Below are 20,133 nucleotides of genomic sequence, written 5' to 3' on the forward strand. Positions count from 1 at the left end.
CCCCCATGTAAAGTTTCCATAGAACCTCCCCCAAAGCATTCTTCTAGCTGTAGCATTCTTCTAGCTGTAATTTTTCTAGCTGTGTTACTGTTTTTAAGTGTTTTTTTTTTTTTTGTAATGTACTGTCGCAAAAATTTTACAAGCGACTGTAACATCCTTTTCCGGACCACCGTGACTCACATTATCATCGGCTCGACGTGGCTAGGGTGCTCGATACTAGCTCCCTCTGCATAGGGTGAGGACAACCGTGTCGTCTGCTACGGATTTCCGCCATATTGACTCCTACACACAGCTTGTGATACGCTCACCAAAGTGTAGTGATATGCTTAGCGACACACTCCATTTTAGAGTTGAGTAAATTCGTAGCAAAGGAGGTTTGAAATAGTTGGCAAAATTGGTACGCAGCATACATGCATGGTAAGAGTGGGAGTCAAAATGGCGGCTTGGCAGCATTCGCTTCTACAAAGGGTGACTCCACTCTACACAGGAGCCAGTATTCAGGCATCTTAGACGTAGCTGCACTGTTGCGCCCCCTACCTAGCAAATGAAAGCCAGCTGTAAACTTGTCTACTACAGGGTGTGTGCAGAGAAACGTGACCCGCATTTTTACATGTAACTCATTGTCTACTTACCCGAGGAACTTCTGGTGGCGCACGATGGCGTATTTATGCGTGCGAAAGCTATAAAAAAATCCTGGAAACCATACTCAGTGTAAAAAAATAAACAGAGTAAAAAAAAATCGGCTTCCATGCATTAGAATAGGGCGGTCATGGTAGTGCATGGCGGTCTCAGGAGAGTTATGTGCAGGCACCGCTAGGGGCACTACCGATGAGCATCCATGTGGGACATCGTTTCGATTTCTGCACCGATAGCTCACCTAGCTGTACTTGAATACAGCTCTTCTGCGTCCGCCATGTTGCCCTATTCTGATGCACGGAGGCCGAAGTTTTTGTTGCTCTGTCTATTTTTTAAGCTGAGTACGGCATCCACGATTTTTCTGCAGATTTCGCACGCATAAATGCGCCATCGTGCGCCACCGGAAGTTAGTTAGTTAGTTAGGTAGACAACAAGCTATGTGCCTAAATGCGGGTCACGTTTTTCTGCACACACCCTGTACTATACTAGGTGCGCACTTTTACAAAAGGAATAGGACAATCAACAGGGCATGCGTAGCTCTGGGAGAAGGAATGACGAATAAAATAAGAAGAAAAAAGCTGCACTCCATGAACTGGTTCCTCCAAATCGCAGAGGTGAAAAAAGTGCATTAAAAAATCTAGCTCTGCCACACGGTCTCCCTTTCCCATTTTAGTACAGGACAACATGCATTCCGGTGTTCATGCCATCATATGAGTGGAAAGCAACACCAGCTTACTAAAACTGAGGCATCACTTACAGTGGCTAATTGATCAAAGCGACCAAAAAGCTCGTTGAGCAGCCGGACGAGTTCTTGGGCTGAGCATTGGGACGCCAGCACAGTGAAGCCCACAATGTCTGCAAACACTATGCTGCAGGTGAACAAGAAATGAAAGCAGATGTTAGAAAAGGCACGTGTGCATTGAGAGTTGGGACAGAGAGAGGGAGGAAAAAAGAAATGAGAGCGAGGCACAAGCCCGGACAGTAAAAAAAAAAAAAAAATGAAAGAATCGAAAAAAAAAAAAAACGGACGACAGAATAAAAGAACAAATTGTGAAAAACTGTACGAGCTCTTTCTCACAAGCATCACAAGATACTCATGCTATCAATCGAGCCCGTGCTTATTTATCACACCGGGAAGTTGCGCAACGCAGAAATAGCGAAGCACGGCAAAGATGTGAATATTCACAAACACCACCACCACGAGGGGTCGAACCCACACACTACCGCACTACTTGAGATAGAGCCACCTCCCGTGACCACTAAACCACGCAGACAATAAGAACGCAGTGTGATATGGTAGTAACATAGTTCCACTTGTTGCATCCCAACCAATTCATCACACAAACACAAATACACAAACAAATCATTTTTCAGTAAACAGTCATTCGATTGCCCACAGCTGACGTGAACAGCAGCATGGCGCTCCGCTCTGGCCTTGTCTAGCATTCGGTGGCAACTGGATATCTTTTCGCGCACTTTACGCGTGATGTTTTTGTGTCTGCCTGTAACGGTTGTTTAATTTCACTTCTATCATGTCGTTCAAATCGACGCCAAAAAAGACACTTTGATAAAGCAAGCGCTTCTGATGCGATTAGCAAAGCCGCAAGGCGTAGCGTAGCCACCTAGCGATGCGAATAAAAAGTACAAAGGACAGTTTGTGGTTAAAGCACCAGGTGGCAGTATGTGTCAACGTGTACACAGGATTCCGAAACCGAAACTTCTTTGCGACATCATCCGGCACATCAAAGCGCGATTGCCAGGCGTATCTAGCCTGTCGTCGATAATCCTGTCGGTACATTAGGCAAGCGAGAAACGACGACATTTTCCTGGTAACAGGCGTTATATTTTATTTATATTTTATGCATTATATATATATTTTTTATTTTATAACGCATATATTTTATGCGTTATATTTTATGCATTTTAGCACGCCGACTTATTGTGTGTTCTTCCGTACACACTTTCCGTAACCACAAAAAACAGTAATTAATTACCTTACGTGCAAATCGGCTCCCAATTATTAATTAAAGCTATTAATTGCTTTTTGCAGTCAGAAACAGGAAGAGTACTTCGCTGCCACAAAGTAAAACAGTAAGAAACAATGGCATCCAGGAAGTAATCCCGTTTACAATGTCATACTTCATATCTCATGCACGACCGTCTCCACGGTGCTGTCGGCACGACAGCGCAAAAATTGCGCAAAGTATATAGCATTGATTAAGAGAAATTGAAAGAGACGTGTACCTGACATTTTCGTGCTTTTGGATGTAGATCTTATGGAACTGCCCCTCGCGAGGCGAGATGATGTCTTCTTTCATCTCCATGGCAACATGTTGAGGCAGCACGCTCAGAAGTAGCCGCTCCTGAAATGAGAACGCTTACGTTTTCACCAGGGGCGGATGCAGACCCTGGGTTTGTGTGGGGGGGCTGTTTCTTCGTTGAAGAGTGTAGTGGGAGAGGGGAGAGAGGGAAACCCAATGCATAAACTGACGTTTTTACGTTTTAAAAAACGACTTACGTTTTTTACTTTGGAAAGCAGTGCACATTGTCCATTGTGGGTCATTTATGCACTTTAAAATGCCGTGCTCACTGTCCGTGGTGGGAAATACAAGCAACAAACAAAGAATGGTAAGTTGTTGCCTTACGTCGCGAGACAATTGAGCATGGAAATGAGCAACACCGCAGGAATGTTTTGGTCTCTATCTTGGCACAATGTAGGCTAGCCACTGCTTGGCAAGTCATTGGCCAAGGAACAGATCCGTATCAAGAAACAAGCTTGTTGGCCGATCCTGTACCAACCAAGGCCAGGTATGCCAGCCTGACCACTGCCGAGTTTGGCCCAACCTTTGTTTGTTACTTGGGTGGTTGGTTGAAGATTGGGAACACACTGGCTTGCTAAATGTTGGCAAATTGTTGGCCAAGGAACAGATCCGTACCAAGAAACGACGTCGTTGGCCAACCACAAGCCAAGCGTGGCCAGGTTGGCTGGCCAAGCCAGTGCCAAGGTTGGCCCAAGGTTTTCCTGTTGCTTGGGATGTAGTCCCTGTGACTTTGAAGTAAAATGCGGCGACGTCTGAACCAACGAGATAAAGGGGGGGGAATGGAGTGCGCAACTGCCTTGGCGAGGCTCCACGGTTTGAGGCGAGTAGGCGACCCTTTCCTTTCTCTCTCGCACTCTTTCTGTCAAGGCAAAAACGAACCAAGAGCGAACCGAAGGACCAATGGAACGCGAGTGCGCAACGCAAGTTGGGTTGAAGCGGCCGTGGGACATGCACGCTCGAGCCAGTGCAACTTTTTCTGTACGAAAACAATCAGCTGAATTCTCTATAAAGCTGCTTCGTTATCAGACAGCGCCAAAGACTGGGGTGCTGACACACGACGTTCCAAATTCCTCTATCTTTCGGCCTCAATGATTTCTGTCATGGTCTTATTCGTACATCTCGCTATCACACTGTTTGGCTGTGCGACTATCATGGTATCTCTTCCGTATAGGCCTGGGAAAAATTGTTGGTGGCATGACGGAACCAATAAATGGCACGGAATAGACATCTACCCGAGAAACGTCATCATGACGTTGGTAGCCAGACTAAAACCGAAACAGATCGGAAGGAGAGGGCTATGTTCCACGAATGAGCACTTGTTCGCTGCCTCCTATTGAAAGAAAAAGTAGGACCGAAGGTCGCGTCCCTTTCAGAGACCATCGTAATCCCATCAAGACTGTGGCTTTCAGGCGCGACCTTGTTCGCCTCTAGCTTCGAGAGTAGTTCAAGTCTACCAAATTGGTGGCGCTGTCGAACACTATGACATCATTTGTTTACAAACAGGGAGAGGTCTATTTCGGAGCGCACGCGCGCAATGACCACTCACCGCGTGAGTCCCTAATGTCCGCCATTTGCAAACAAGGCAAGATGAGGTCAACATGGCGCCATTCAGGTTGGCTTCAAATATGGCTGCCGGTTTATCTCTCTATTACCCTTTCTATCTCGTTGGTCTGAACTGGGAACTTTTCCTTCGAACGTGTCTTACGAAGAAAGAAAGAAAGAAAGCGAGGGAGGGGAGGTTGGTGGTGTCTCGTGCGAACTGTCCTTGTACGTCCGCAACGCAAACGGGGTCTTTATAGTGAACGTATTTAAGTGGTCGACGTAAAAGTAGAGTACAAAAGGACTCATAAATGTACTCAAAGTTAGGACCTGAGTACTTTGTACCTCAAGCACCCCCCCAATCGCTGACGCACGCACAACGCGTGGTAGTAAAAGAGAGCTGCTAAAAATAGCATCATATGAGCTTTGAGTTTGAGAAATGTTGATGTCGATGAAAAAAAAAAATAGGTTGAGGGAACAAGCATGATTCTCACCGGGTGACCGGATAACAGACCTAAAAATAAAACAAACAAAAAATAACACAAAAAATTGCCGGTATACCAACAGATCTCTCCCCCTTTGTAAACAAATGACGTCATAGTGTTCGACAGCGCCACCAATTTGGTAGAGTTGAACTACTCTCGAAGCTAGAGGCGAACAAGGTCGCGCCCGAAAGCCACGGTCTTGAGAGGATTACGATGGTCCCTGACAGGGACGCGACCTTCGGTCCTACTTTTCTTTCAATAGGAGGCAGCGAACAAGTGTCCATTCGTGGAATCCAGCCCTCTCCTTCCAATTCGTTTCGGGTTCAATCTGTCCACCAACGTCATGATAACATTTCTCGGGTAGATATCTATAAGCTATCTTGTCACTTCTAAAATGAAACATGAAATATTATTACCCCGAGTATGAGGGACGAAACGAACTCTACACAGAGACTCCCATTCAGTTGTGACTTTGTCCCTGTGAGAGTCTGCGCCCAGTTCGTTTTGTGCGTGTCTTTTGTCGTTTCTCAAACTGGAGGAAACGCTCTGGAAGTTCTTTTCTTTTGAGTATCTCGGCTAGCCCCATCCATTTAGCACTGACGTATAGACTTTCACAGTAAGAAAGTGCAAACAGTATTTGATTTGCGACGAAGACGGACCGGAACGTCAAGAACAGACGCCGCCGAAGCAAACTGGCAAGTCATATTTCGCCGACATAACCGGAAAATATGGAAATAACGTCACAGTGGGGTGGTCCCTCGGGTAAAGAAGAAAGAAAGTGTGGAACTCATGGTGGAATCACGACCTACTAGATTATAGTGACCATGTCATACGGACCCCTTCCCAGCGCCGCATTTAGAGGCTAGCGGTGGCGCTACTCATCGGCACGGTTATTGCCTCCTCAATTTCTACAGTACTCTGTACTTTACCTTATCCTAGTATTTTTGTACAAGCGGGGAATGTCCCGCGAGAGGTGCTTCCTTCCAAAGTTCATTATCATCATCATTCTACGCGTTTTCATAGGCACTGTTGCTGTCGTCTGCTACGGTAATCGTGCTTTCGCTTCTGCGCGATCAAAATTTGAATTTCCATCGTCCAATCGTGATGCAGATCTCGCAGGTCGATGAGTAGCGCCCCTATCGGATCATGCGGACGGGCTCCTCATTGAGTTTGCCGATTATGACATGGTCGCTATAATCTAGTAGGTCGGGGGTGGAACTGACCAGTTTCTCGTTTTCGTCCTCCATGTCGAGACGTGCGTTGATGCAGTTACGCGTGTCGAGAAAGGCCTTCCTCTGCGCATGCTCCATGAGCGCATGGACGAAGCTTCCCACCACGTGGGCGCAGAGAAATACCACGCCATTCGCCAACACCTGCACGGAAGAAAGGAAGTGTTAATTCAGCAGCAAGCTTCAGACGACAAACAGGACTTCACCGCATAGCACGCTGAAGGCCAACCATTGCACAGAATGATAAGTGATAAGTGAGTTTATTTTTTGTTCGGTACCTGCCAACAGCCAGAGGCCTTCTAGGCAGTGCACCAGTCAAAATTACAAAATACAGATACATAGGCAAAGGCCAAAATTCGCGCAAGTTATACAATACTGTGGAATTAACAAATAATCGATACACATACAGACCTAAATTGTCTATAATTAGAGAAAATATCAAGATCTGCGCACACTATCTGATTATACAAAAGTTGCATTCGAGAAGTAGGTACTATTGAGTTACACACGGACGGGTAAAAAAGTAAAGGAGTCCTACTAGAACGAGCAGTGCATCGAAAACATATGTCAGAGAGAAGGCAACTTGAACCTTAGGCAACCTGAAGGCAACCTTATTGTTCAAAAGCTTATGGAGAAAGAAAACGTCACACAGTGACCTCCGTGAACTCAACGCAGGAAGTTGCAAGTGTCTCAGCAAGCGAGAGTATGTATAATACAGCCTCCTCCCTATGTATCTATCATAATAAATTCTTACAAACTTTTTTCTGAATATTCTCAATTTCTTCTGATTTTGATAGGCTCATACAGTTCCACACAGTACATGCGTATTCGGCCTTCGAGCGAACAAAAGAAACATAAAGAAGTAAATAACAAGACGGATTATTGAAATCACGGGTAACCCTGGTAATGATACCTTTATCACAATTGTCACAGAAAGGCGTATGTCCCTCGCTTTCCACAAATCGTAACCGCATTATTCTTGGCCTTCACCGTGGTATGTGGTGAAGTTCTGTTTTATCCACCCCAACCCCTGTTTTAAGAGTACACTTTTCCAGAGGTATGCCAGGTAACTGTAAAGCATGCATCAATATGAATCTGCATTCCAAGTTTTACAGTAACCGTGCGACGATTAAACATTTGTTGAAAGTGCAATGCGTCCGTCCTGCTTCGTTCTTAGTGTTTTTAGCACTGATTTTATCGAGCGACATCCTCGCTGCATATTCTCGCGGAAGAAAACGCAAAGAAGCTGTCCACGGGTCAGAAGTCGCACACTGTGTTATGTAGAGCACTTACGCTGTGCCGGAATGTCGGGATTGGCACATTGCCAACGCCACCTAGAGAAAAAACAAACCAAAACAGCCCAGCTGTCTTCGATTTGGCTGCCCTTTGTGAACGGCCTGCCTAATGCATCCTCTCACTCCTTCGCACATGGACATAGAATGTCCGCGAATCGCAGCAGCCAGCCAGGATGTCAGCCAACTAGTACAGGCTTTCTGTGGCTACCATTGGCTGCCAATGCGGCTGATGGCGGCTCGTTTGCAGAGAGAGGTCCCCCAAGGTCGCCATTTTCCCATGTATTTGTTCCTATCCCGATGCGTGCAATGCCGGAGGCCGCCCTTAGATACCCATTGTTACCAGACGTTGGCTTGCGTTTGATTGTAGCGCGCTAAAGATCCAGTTGAAGCACAATCCAAGCCAGGCCAAGTCACCGAAGGAGAAATGGACGACTGCGCCTGCGGCGCCTGGTACGACAGGTACGCTATGTGATGCACGCAGCCGTGCACTAGATCCTTACGATCGCTCAACACGTTTAAAAAGGCGACCAAAAATTGAAACACGACACAGAAAGTTGTTATACGCGTTTTATTTGGACATATAAAGACTAGATTCATTCGCAGAAACAACAAAAACATTTTGCCGCTAAACTTAGCGCGCTGAAGTGATCCGGAACGGCAACAGTGGGGTATCTAGTGGCGGCCTTCTTCGTTGCACGCTTTTCCGAGGTGAGTTTGGGGGACCTTGCAGAGAGCTACGGCCACTGAAAGCAACGCGTGATTGGCGGACTCTTAATTGTTACGTCACATCGCCCCAACGATCAGGCCTTTTCTCAAGGCGGTGTTGGGTGATAGACGTCTGAACACCGAATACCGAAACTCAGCCGACGGTAACATCACAGCGAGCAACTTCGTGAGCGAGCGGCCGTGGGAGAGGTCACGTGCCACCGAGAACCAATAGGCGAAGTCTCTCGCTCCTCTGACGTGAGACCTCTGATGTGTTGGAGGGCTTGTACCTCGCTACTTACGGTGCGTCGAAAAATATTTTTTTTCCCTCTATACTTGGTGCACACTACAATGCGTACATAATGCAATCAACCGTAATTCGTAATTTGTAATTCGTAAGTTGTGTTTGTCCCTTCTGTGAGAGGAGCACATAGTATATGTATGCCGCCTTTTCCAAGGCGGATTATACGGCCGGCCGGTGATTCTTTGCAACGGAGTATTCTGCCAGAGGACTAATTGGCTAAAACTCATTAGCAAACATGCCCGGAACGTGTACACACTTCCAGATGTACGTTGCCAGATTCTGCTACGCAAATTGGCTTCCGCTCATTTGCATGGTAAAATCTTGCGACGGATAAACAAAGTCGGTCATTTTTATACACACGGGTGCTTTCGGCTATTTAGAGAATCGGTTCGCTGTAGACAACGAGGGGAGAAGGATGTGTACTAAAAAAAGAAGAAAAAAAAAGAAGAAAGAAGTAAAACATTATAAGTAACATTTATATATTAAGTAACATTATAAGTAAACATTTACCAGTATGCTAACTTGTCCAAAATAAGAACCGTACGTCTTTTCGTGACAATTCGGATACCCGCGGTTATTCGGAGGCACCCGCGCAGTTTTCCGACTTGTGGGTAGAAATTCAGTGTCGCTGCGGGTAGCGCGGGTATATCCGCATTATACGCCGCGGGTGAAGTTGCGGGTGACACATTCGCGGGTGTAGTGCAAGTACGAAGTTACTTTCCCGCGCTCGCTTCTAATCGTCGGCGTCTAATAGTTGTAACGTTTGCCGTAATGGTTGGCACAATGTGCTACGCGGTGAAGCTCTATTTTTAGAGCGCCACCAGGAAGTCAGGAAGCTCTGATTAGCTGCAATATGGGAGAGGGCTATTAGTGACGAAAAGAAAAATATTCCCAGGCGATTTAGCGGCAAATGCGAGAGAAATGTGTTAGCATTAATCGCCCTAATTTCCGGTTCATGCTTGACTTCCGGGTATCCACTTCCGGTTTAAACCCAAATTCAGGTTCTCCACTTCCAGTCTAAACCCGACTTCCGATTCTGCACTTCCAGTCTAATCTGACTTCCGGTTGTCCACCTCCAGTCAGTGCTTGATTTCCGGTTTGACATTTTCAATTACTATATGTACGTCCATCTAATGAACCTTTAATTAGCCTCAATTACTTTGAATTACACTGTAATTACCCTTTAATTACCCTAAAGAAAGAAGGGAACTAAGGGGCCTTCATTCCCCTTAATTACGTTTACTTGCAAAATTACTCTCAATTCTCCTTTAATTGATGTGAATTACCTTTAATTACATTTAATTAATTCCGGTATAACCTGTGGTTACCTCTTCGGTATTCTTAATTTTCATTAAACCTTTCTCTTAACTACATATATCTTACAATAATTAACTTTAAACTCAACTTTCTTGTTTTAATTGCCTTTAATTACCTCTAATTACCTTCAATTACCCTTACCTCTTACTCTTAATTACCTTCGACTACTTCAATTTCAAATCATTTGCCTCCATTTACATTTACCCTCTTATATCCCATTTCCATGTCCACTTATACCGCTGTCTTGGTGAGGCTTCACCATCTCACACACACACACACACACACACACACACACACACACACACACACACACACACACACACACACACACACACACAGCTTTTTCCATTTCAACACTCCTAATGTTAACGCATTAAAATAGTAAGAAGTTGGTTGTACCTAGAGTCAGTCACTAAATAAGTGACTCCAGGTCCAGTACCGGTGCGGTGTGGCAACAAAATGGCGCTCCTGCTCTCCATTGGGCCTCAGTGTCGATACTCTGAAGCGAAGCTTATTCAGTGACTCTAGTTGTGTCATTCAGCGACAGACAAAAAAAAAACGGGTCACTGGGATTCTTGAAGAATATGCGGGTGCAAACAGCTCTCGCGATGTTACTGTGGCCCTTCTGTTGCGATTTATTGCGACGACGATATTCTCTCCGGTACTGCAGCCAATCAAAACTCCCGTACCTCGCAAAAGACGAAATAATCGAGGCCGAGCTTATTATGCATTCGTAGCATATGAAAGAGAGAGAGAATAGAAATGCACAAAGGGTTGGTTGTATCGCGAGAGGCAGAAGCACGCGGAGAAATATGCGCATTCTTTCGAAAACAACGCGCATATGTTGAGCGTATAGATCTCTTATTATTACGACAATCGCTGCACTCAGCGCGCAACTGAAACAGTGTCCCCGAATGATATTATTATATGTGCGCCTTTTATGCGTTTCATTCTGTTTTACTTTGCTGTTTTTCCAAGATGCTACACAGAAACACAAATTTCGACGTAGGACTGCGGGGCATTTGCATGTGCGTGCATATACAGTGAACCCTCGTTATTATGACCATGCTCGTTCCCGAAAGTTTTTGTCATAATGCGGAATTGTCATATTAACGGGGGGATTTGCAGAGGTTTCACTGTATTGTTCCCTAGGAGTATGGTCGTAAAGCGCGTATGTCAGATTATCGGGGGTCATATTAACGGGGGTTCGATACGATTCGTTCGCATCTTCAACCCTCTCCAGCTCCACGTTGGCGAAGAGCACGTTGAGAACGGAGGGAAATGAAAGAAATAATAATTAGGAGTACGCATAGATGAAACGAAAGGAAATTCGGGAATGCGCCGAAGGACGATTTGGATAATAGACCTCTCCCTGTGTGTAAACAAATGACGTCATAGTGTTCCACAGCGTCATACCTGGGTAGTAATGTCACTACTGTAATGACATTACAGTAATGAATTACTTTTTCTGGTAATTTGTAATGTAATGCATTACTTTTGACATTATGTAATTTGTAATGTAATTTAATTACATTTGAGCAGTAATTTGTAATGACATTACTCATTACTTTTTACAAAAGATTCGAGTCTGTGTTCTGTGTTGGAACTTGGAAGAAAGAGAGTTGGCCAACTGGCGAGTTAAAAGAATTCCAACGCCCACAATGAATTTCCACATCGTCAACATGGTTACGATTAAGCTCGCAGTAATGACTTTATAATGTCGTTACTTTTTCGTACTAATTGTAATGTAATTTCATTACATTTCAATTGCAGTAATGAGTAATGTAATTTAATTAAATTCTAGCTGGAGTAATGTAATTTAATTACATGTTAGAAGTAATTTACCCAGGTATGCACAGCGTAGCTACGCTCGAACCTATAGGGGGCGAACAAGGTCGCGCCCGAAAGCCACGATTTTGAGGGGATTACGATGATCCCTGAAAGGGACGCGACCTTCGGTCCTACTTTTCTTTCAATAGAAGGTAGCGAACATGCGCCCATTCGTGGAACCCAGCCCTCCCCTTCCGATTTGTTTCGGTTTCAGCATGTCTACCAACACCATGATGACGATTCTCGGATAGAGGTCTATATAGACCCTCTCTATATAGACGAATGAAGAACGGGAGAAATATTTGTGCGTATTTTTGTTAAGAGGGAAAAGGTAAAAAAAGTCACAATGTCATAATCCTTGTATTCGGCGTCTAATTTATTTCGTGCGAAATAAATGGGAAAGAAGGAAAGAAGACGGGTGAGAAAGGATGTGGAGGGATGTCAGACAGTCGGGAGGGAGAGACAGTCACTCCGGACTCGGAAAACAGCGTATATTTTATTTACAGTTAACCCTCGATTTATGAATTCCCTCGTTTTATGAACACGAGAACGGGGAACCAAACTTTTTCCATTCATTTTTCCCTCGTTTTATGAACCTCGATATTCGAACAACGAACGGAATTTCTGGGAACCATGTGGGAGTTGACCAGCGTTTTTGCCCTCAATTTATGAACGGATCGTTCCGAGGTCAACAGAAACCATCAAAGGGATTATTCCGTGGTCTTATGAATGACGCCTGAGCGGACAAATCGTTTTCCAGGAAACAACAAGCGGGTTTTCCGGGGTCGCACATAAGGTGGTCGCTGTCACCCGGAGATTAATAAACGGAAGTTAAAAATCCCGGAGGAAATCCTAGAGCTGTCCAATGCGAATGTGGTGACATCTCTTCTTTCCAAGGTTGACACAGCGGAAGGCATGGTCCAAAGCAAAATTAAACAATTTAGTATTGCATAATAAACAGAGTGTGAATGCGCTAACGTCTGTGCTTTGTGAGATTGATACAGCAGAAGGCATGGTCAAAAGCAAAATTACACAATATATGATATTATAAACACAATCCCAACTCGGAAATACTATGAAAGATGAAAGTCACTGAAAAGGTTAGCCAGCTGTAGGACTCGAACCCACATCTTCTGGATTGCCGGAAATACTGTTCCATTTGCTCGATAGTACTCAGTTAACGGAATTTTCGATTTATGAATCCCTCGATTTATGAACGACTTTTCGGGGAACCGAGGGTGTTCATAAATCGAGGGTTGACTGTAGTCCATGAAAAGAAGGTGCCTCAAGGATTCTACACGCGAAATTTCGATCCTGTTTAGAACGCTGTGCATTTCTGTCAATTTTTGAAGATGTGCTGAGCCTCCACAAGTTTCGATGACGCGAAGAGCGGGTGAAGTAATCATAAGTCCAGAAACTGCAATGATGTCATATTCTGGAGAGGGCACTCGTCTCCTAGCAACGACCACCGGCGTCCGGGGAGGCTCACGTGGTGGAGAAGACACGTGACGCTGATCGAAAATGGGATAGGTCTCTTCTACCTCCTTTGTGTTTTCTCGAAGGTCGGAGCGGTCGGAGGATATGTCACGCAGAACTCCGCCAACGGAGTGCAAAATGTGAGACCCCCGGAAGACGCGACGGGTAACAACGTTGCCAGATGAGAGCTGGGCGCTCCGTCGGAAACGTCGTAGTTCACAAAAATAAAAATTAATTTTCTCTAGCCTCGCAGCTAGTTGCAGACTTGTGGCACAGCATCAGCGCACCATACCCTCTTTTCTATTGGTGAGGAACGTTCGCGCCCTTGTCTCCTTGTCACCAATGCGGCGAGAACAAACACAGGCGTGAGCTGGTGGGTATACTCTCAAAGGCTGTAGACAAAGCAACCCTTTCACACCTGAAAAAAATGCAGTCTGATTTCAAGAAAGTTTGTGTCATTAAATAAATCGAAAAAGCTTCGGTGTTCGATTTTTGTACCATAACTATACCGATCAACGCAACCAGCCAATCGGTGACGTTAATAAATGTTATTATGACAATAATTTCCCCCTTTGCCTTTGTACCGTTCACGCAAAATCAAGCGTATAGCGCCTTGACGCTCAAAGCCCTGCAAAGGTTGGATTGGCTTGGCTTGATGAAAGAATTTTTTTTAAGTTCCGTGTTAGCGCCGCGAAGCAACTGTGGCTATGAGCGGCGTACAGACGTGGACAGATGGAGAGAGGACAGCAGGAATGAGTGGGGGACAGAGGGGTTAGTATGCGTCCTGGGCCGACTTCAGGGGGAACTGTGCCGACATTAGCGTGGAAAGTCTTCGGAAAACCCAGGGAAAACCTCATACAGCACAGCCGGTGACAGGATTCGAACCCGTGTCACCTCCCAGTCTCGGCGTGGAAAGCGACCGCTGTACCACGGGAGCTGGTAAATAAAAAATAATGAGTGAAAAAATCATAAGAGGCTCTTTTTCTCCTTTGCGGTTCTATTTCGCGCCGTCCGTCCCGCGTCTCACACAGAGCAGATGACTTTGTGGGGCCGTTGCCGGGCTCACAGAGGTCACGTCACGTTACCGTCACGACTAACGTTCTGGGGGAGGCCGACTTCTAAGGGAACTGTGCTGACATATGTCTGACAGCCGTCTGAGGAGGAAAACCCAGGAAAAACCCCGGACAGCACAGCCGGCAGCGGGATTCGAACCCGGGTACCTCCCCAATCGCGACGTGACATGACCAGCGCGCTAACCACTGAGCCACGCGAGCTGGCGAGCAGATGACCGGTCGCCCTTTCTCTTCTCGCTAGCAGACGATTCTCGGCAGCCAATAAAATTGCTCAATGATCTGGTGTTGCAATACGTCAGGAGAAGCAGAGAGGGATCCCTGCCGTTGAGCGCACTTTCGAAAAGTAATTTTCGCGGCAAAATGCGGACTTCCGGGAAGGAAATATTTCCCTGACAGCTCCTGAAGCTGTAATATGTTGGTATCACGCAGGGGGAAAAAAATATACAGCGTGTGTAAAGATAAGGTATACCAACATTTGCGTACGTATAACGCACTGCCGACGTTTTAGCATAGCAAGCAATAATTCCTGCTTGCTTACCGGACGAGCCCCCGGTGGCGCAGGACATTTATGCAATCAAAAGTAAGACGTACAAAAAACCGTGGAAACCAAATGTTGCGATGCAAAAAAAAAAAAAAAAAGAATATATATACCGGGTGTTTCAGTTAAATCCCCGGGCTAAATAATTCGCGAACGGGTGCACCAATCCACGAACTTTCTTTTTTACAAGTATCTGTCCGATACCACCTACAAGCTGCACACCGTGTGAATGAGTGGGAGGCGCTCATTATTAAAATAAAAATGCAAATGAGTTTCGTAAAAAAGCGTAACTTCTGAAGCAGGGCGCTGTCGGCATTAAAATGGGTACTACCCCTTTTGAGACCTTCAATGGACACCTTTTAGAGAAAAATCTGCCACCGAAGCCTTTCATTTGTTGCAGTAATTAATTGGTTTCGGTTTACGTATTTTTGTCGCGGCTGGTCGTGGCGCAGCGCAAAAGGACGCTCTTTCACTCCCTTATCCATCAATAAACTACGTCCTTACATTAATGAATTACACCAATGAAATACGCCCTTTTGCGCTTCGCAGCGACCAGCCGCGACAAAAATACGTAAACCGAAACCAATTAATTACTGCAAGAATTGACCCGCTTCGGTGGCAGATTTTTCTCTAAAAGGTGTCCACTGAAGGTCCCAAAAGGGGTAGTACCCATTTTAATGCCGACAGCGCCCTGCTTTAGAAGATACGCTTTTTGACGAAACTCATTTGCATTTTTATTTTAATAATGAGCGCCTCCCACTCATTCACACGGTGTGCAACTTGTAGGTGGTATCGGACAGATACTTGTAAAAAAGAAAGTTCGTGGATTGGTGCACCCGTTCGCGAATTATTTAGCCCGGGGATTTAACTGAAACACCCGGTATATATATATAGTATATATAGCCACGCAAACTTTGTGCTCCGTGCATTTCGAATGGTGCATGGCGGTCTCCTCACAGCTGCATCGAGCTACCGCTGGGGGGCACCACCGGTGCTGACACCGAAGAGCCCCACGTGCCCGTTTCCAGGTGTGCCTAAGTGGCCACTTTCCCACGTATTTCTTCTTATTCGGCGCGTCAAACGCCAACGGCAGCAATATGCTGCCCCATTGTTATCAGCATCGAACATACCGCACACAAATCTGAGTCGAAGTACGACTTGTCTGGACACACTGTGCTCCGAAGTTGACTCATAGTCAATTATAGTGTGCTACGAATCCAATCCAAGTCCAATCTGAATCGCACGCGATGTAGCCAGAACGGTCATAGCGTTTCACGATCGGTTTAAACAGTTTATAAACGATATAAACGTTTTACAGGAACAGTAAAAACTACACCACATGAATCAACGTAGTCTCGAATCGTTTCCTCAACTTAGGTACTTTTATTTGATATACAAACACTGGAAAACGCCACCAGGAAACTCTGGGACACAATATGGCGGCTTCCGTCCATTTGACGGTGGGTCGCGACAAGCTTGGGGCACCTGCTCATTTCTGTTATTAGTTTTCTGCAGTGCCTTTAAAATTCGCAGAACACGACATGCAAGTTGAACTTCTGCGCAGGAGAGGGGAAAATGGGCGAAGAAATCACGTGGGCAGCGTTCCTCCACTCCCCGGTAGGCGCGGAGTAACCGACGTGCTCGATGTTGTGGTTGCGGATACTCCGTTGACGTACGTGACGTTTCTGCTGATTTAGCCCATCGGTGTCGCATATTTTCATGTTTTTTTTTTCGCCCCCATGGGTAAGGTATACATAGTGAACGGCTGTAAAACATCGCAGCATCACGGCGTATGTCGTGTGTCTAGTTGATGTGTTTTTTTTTTTCGTGTTTTACTTTCTTTCTTTTGTCTTTTTCTCTAGCTCTTTTTTGTGTTTGTCTCAGACAGGCAGACCGCCCTCCCTTTCTTATATTTTTTTTCTTTCTTCCGATAACGATACCCCCCACACGCACACATCGCTGCGCATGAGATGGCGAATTCGGGTGGTCATTTCGGAGCAACTTTTTTTGCCAGATCTCGAGCAGTCATGTTCGCTTGGTCAAAATGAAGCAAATCTCGCATGTTCGCGTGGCGCTTTCCGAGCGCTCGGAATTTGCTAGCTAGCACTTTTTTTGCCCGGTCTCAAAACGATCGAGCAGCAGATTGCTCAACTGTATCCGGTGTCGTCACATCCACACTGCAACGGTGGCGAGTGCCCTCATTGGCCCGCATGTGGAAATCACGTGGTTTAGCAGACGACAGAACTCAAAGACTTGCGACCGCGACGCGCCTAGCGTGATCCAAATAGCTAAAACCGCTAGATTCCTAGCAATCATGTTCGGGTGGCGACGGTCACGTGATCCAGCTCGGTCGCCGACCTAGCAATTTCCGAGCGCTCGGCCGTTTTGCTACGAAATGACCACCCGAATTCGCTAAGAGAAAGAAAAAGTTGGAGAAAGCACGTGACACAGCGCAGCAGCACCAAGGGGACAATCCTACTATATTATCTCTATGGGACATTCGCAGACGGGCCACAACACTATGGTGAAAAAGATGAAGCCACGTGGACCCCACGATGCGGACCGTTCTACGTGCATGAGGGGAAAGGGAAAAAAAGCTGAGGGTCTGCGCGAAAGGCTGACCAACTTTCATAGCGTATTCGCGAAAAGTAGGGGCAAGCGAACAACAATGGTTTTTGCAGCAATCTATCGGGAAATTTTTGGTCCCCTTATATATCGTCCACGCTACCCTGAAGCACGGGGCGACGCCGTGATTGATCGCTGCAGCAGTATCCTTTATGGGACGCCTTTGAATGGCTCCATCGCATCAGACTATGTACATCCTATAGGATCCTCGCGAAAAGCCATGCAGCGGGAGCTCTAAGAGGAAGTGCACGTGGTCGGCCACCATTTCCTGTCATCCATCCATCGAAGGCGGCACTTTTTTTTTTGTATTATTATTATTATCGTATACATACCTCTACATTAGATGTATGGCAGCCGGAAGGAATGTTTGGCGCTGGCCGTAACCGGTAATAGACAGGGTAGCCGGCTATAAAAGTAACCGATGCCCGCGTGCTGCAAGAACTAAATGCAGGTAGAGCATTGCGTTGCGCGCATATAAATCTCTGATGGCGATTCAATGTTGGTTTAAGTGCCGCCTAAATCTCGTGTCGTCAGAACCTGTACCATTGCAATCCAAGCAGTGACGTCATTATGGCATACGTGTCACCTGGTGCTGGCGCTCTCTGCGTCCCCCCCCCCCCGTTTAATGGATCCCTTGCCATAGCAGACGGTACACGATAAATAAATAACGATATCATACAACAGGCAGGAAAAAAGACGTAGTATAATAATACAATAGCAATAAAAATAAGAAATAAAAATAAACAGAATACAAAGCAATAGATGATTGAGTATATTTAGGGAGTGACTTTTTTCGGGTTAAACCCGATTCCGCAAGGTTATTCCTCCCCCCCCCTCCCCGAAACTGATCTTCGACCAATTCGGGTTAAACCCGATTTCTCCCCGAATTTCAGTCGCTATAAAATCCTCAAGTGACGTTTCCACTGAAGACGAACAAAGGTCGCCACGTGTAACACATGTAAGAATAGATGTTTATAAGTCCCAAACGTCGCCACACCAGCATTGGACAGCTGTTTCGGCCTTATTGGGCCTTCATCAGCAATGCGTAGGTGGGCGACGTTTGAGCGAGTGGCGTCGGAAGGTCACGTGGAACGTGATATCCTCCCGTCAGGGTGAGAAACTCACCTCTGAAAGCCCAGTGTCCCAGTCACCCCAGTCACCCTCCTGCGCACATTGTACTGTCCTGGTACGGGACCTTTTCGTGTGCTGTGTGCGTTTAGTTTTTCTGTATTTGGACACGTACCTTGCTTGCCGTTCTTCTTCAAACATGACGTGACGTCACGCGACGCCCGCTGCTTCTCCGTCGAGAAAACGCCGTATGCCGTATAAGCGGTTTATCTGCGCGACTTTGTCCAAGTGGACGTCACAACCAAGTGCCCTCGTAATTAATCCGGCTTAACCCGAAAGCCGTAATGGCTGTATGACGCCGCCAAGCTTTACTCACTATACAGCACGGAGAAGTACTTTTCTTCAGACAGCATTCGGAGTGACGTAGCGTGGGTTTCTAAAGCGTAGTCTGTCTGGCACAATCGGTGTTTGTGCTCTGTCAGAAGAGTGTATGTATAGGCCAGGGATTCTTGCAGCGCAAGCAGACGATGTTACAACACCCCCAGAAAAGTGATTTTTTAAGCAGCAATCATACACTCTTAAAAATGAACTTCCCCGCATAGCACGCTCCTAGCCAACCATCATCTCGAATGACATCAGTCTCGCCCCTGATTTGCTGAAAACGGGAGGCGTACGCCACTTTTATGACAATTATGCACTGCATAAGTGTCACAAAAATGGTGTACGGCCCCCGTTTTCAATAAATCAGGGGAGAGAACGATGTTATTCGAGATGATGATTGGCTAGGGACGTGCTATGCGGGGAAGTTCATTTTTAAGGGTGTATAAGTATACGCTGGAGTATAGGCAGCGGATACTGGGATACTGCTGTCCCCCCTCCCCGCCCGCGTCACACACCAATTCCAACCGCGAGTTCACTCCCTTAAAGGGAGTCACCAAAGTCACTCCCCTAAAGGGAGTGACTTTTTAACAGTGAAGTTTTTAAGAAGTGATGTTTTTAAGTTTTAAGTGTTATAAAGTGAGTAAAAGGGAGTGAGGAAGAAAAGTGTGGGTTAAATGTCTTTCTCAGATTCGGGGGGTGAAAATCGGACGCTATTTTTAAATCTGTAATTCGGGGAGAAATCGGGCTATAATTGTGCCTTCGGGTGTTATCGGGTGTTTTTTGTTTGGCCTCTTGTCTGCTAAGTCATTTTCTTTTTTTTTTTTTTTTTTTTTTGTAACCTACCTACCCGAAGGCATAGACAGTGCTGACACACATGGGTATATTTCTGGGAACGTTAAGTGACCCATTCTTTCATGTGTTACGCGTGGCGACCTTTGTTCGTCTCCAGTGGAAGCGTCACTTGAGGATTTCATAGTGACTCGAATTCGGGGAGAAATCGGGTTTAACCCGAATTGGTCGGAGGTCAGTTCGGGAAGGGGGGGGGGATAACCGGGTGGAATCGGGTTTAACCCGAAAAAGTTACTCCCTACATAAGGTGAAACTCCTACGCAGAACCCTGGAACAGCTTGTCAGGCAGTGGTAGCTTTCGCGTTCGCTGTCGGATCTTGTTCGCATGCACTCTCAGAAAAAAAGGTGGAGTAGTTACACCTTATAGGAGGTAATAGTTGTCGCATACGTTGTGCGTAAAAAGTTGCAAAGTTCTACACTCTTAAAAATGAACTTCACCGCATAGCACGCTCCTAGCCAACC

General features: G+C 45.9%; 1 protein-coding gene across 1 annotated transcript in view; it reads right to left on the minus strand.

Moving 5' to 3' along the window:
- Nucleotides 1-20,133, minus strand: part of LOC135366528 (Ca(2+)/calmodulin-responsive adenylate cyclase-like) — a 329,908-nt gene that overhangs the window by 31,797 nt on the left and 277,978 nt on the right. Inside the window, exons 3-5 of the mRNA XM_064599250.1 lie at nucleotides 6,205-6,354; nucleotides 2,881-2,999; nucleotides 1,394-1,505 (exon numbers count right to left, since the gene is read on the minus strand). Coding sequence (XP_064455320.1) covers nucleotides 1,394-1,505; nucleotides 2,881-2,999; nucleotides 6,205-6,354 — 381 coding nt within the window. The remainder of the gene's footprint in view (nucleotides 1-1,393; nucleotides 1,506-2,880; nucleotides 3,000-6,204; nucleotides 6,355-20,133) is intronic.

The sequence above is a fragment of the Ornithodoros turicata genome, chromosome 8 (genome assembly GCF_037126465.1).
Source record: "Ornithodoros turicata isolate Travis chromosome 8, ASM3712646v1, whole genome shotgun sequence".
Taxonomy (NCBI): Eukaryota; Metazoa; Arthropoda; class Arachnida; order Ixodida; family Argasidae; genus Ornithodoros; species Ornithodoros turicata.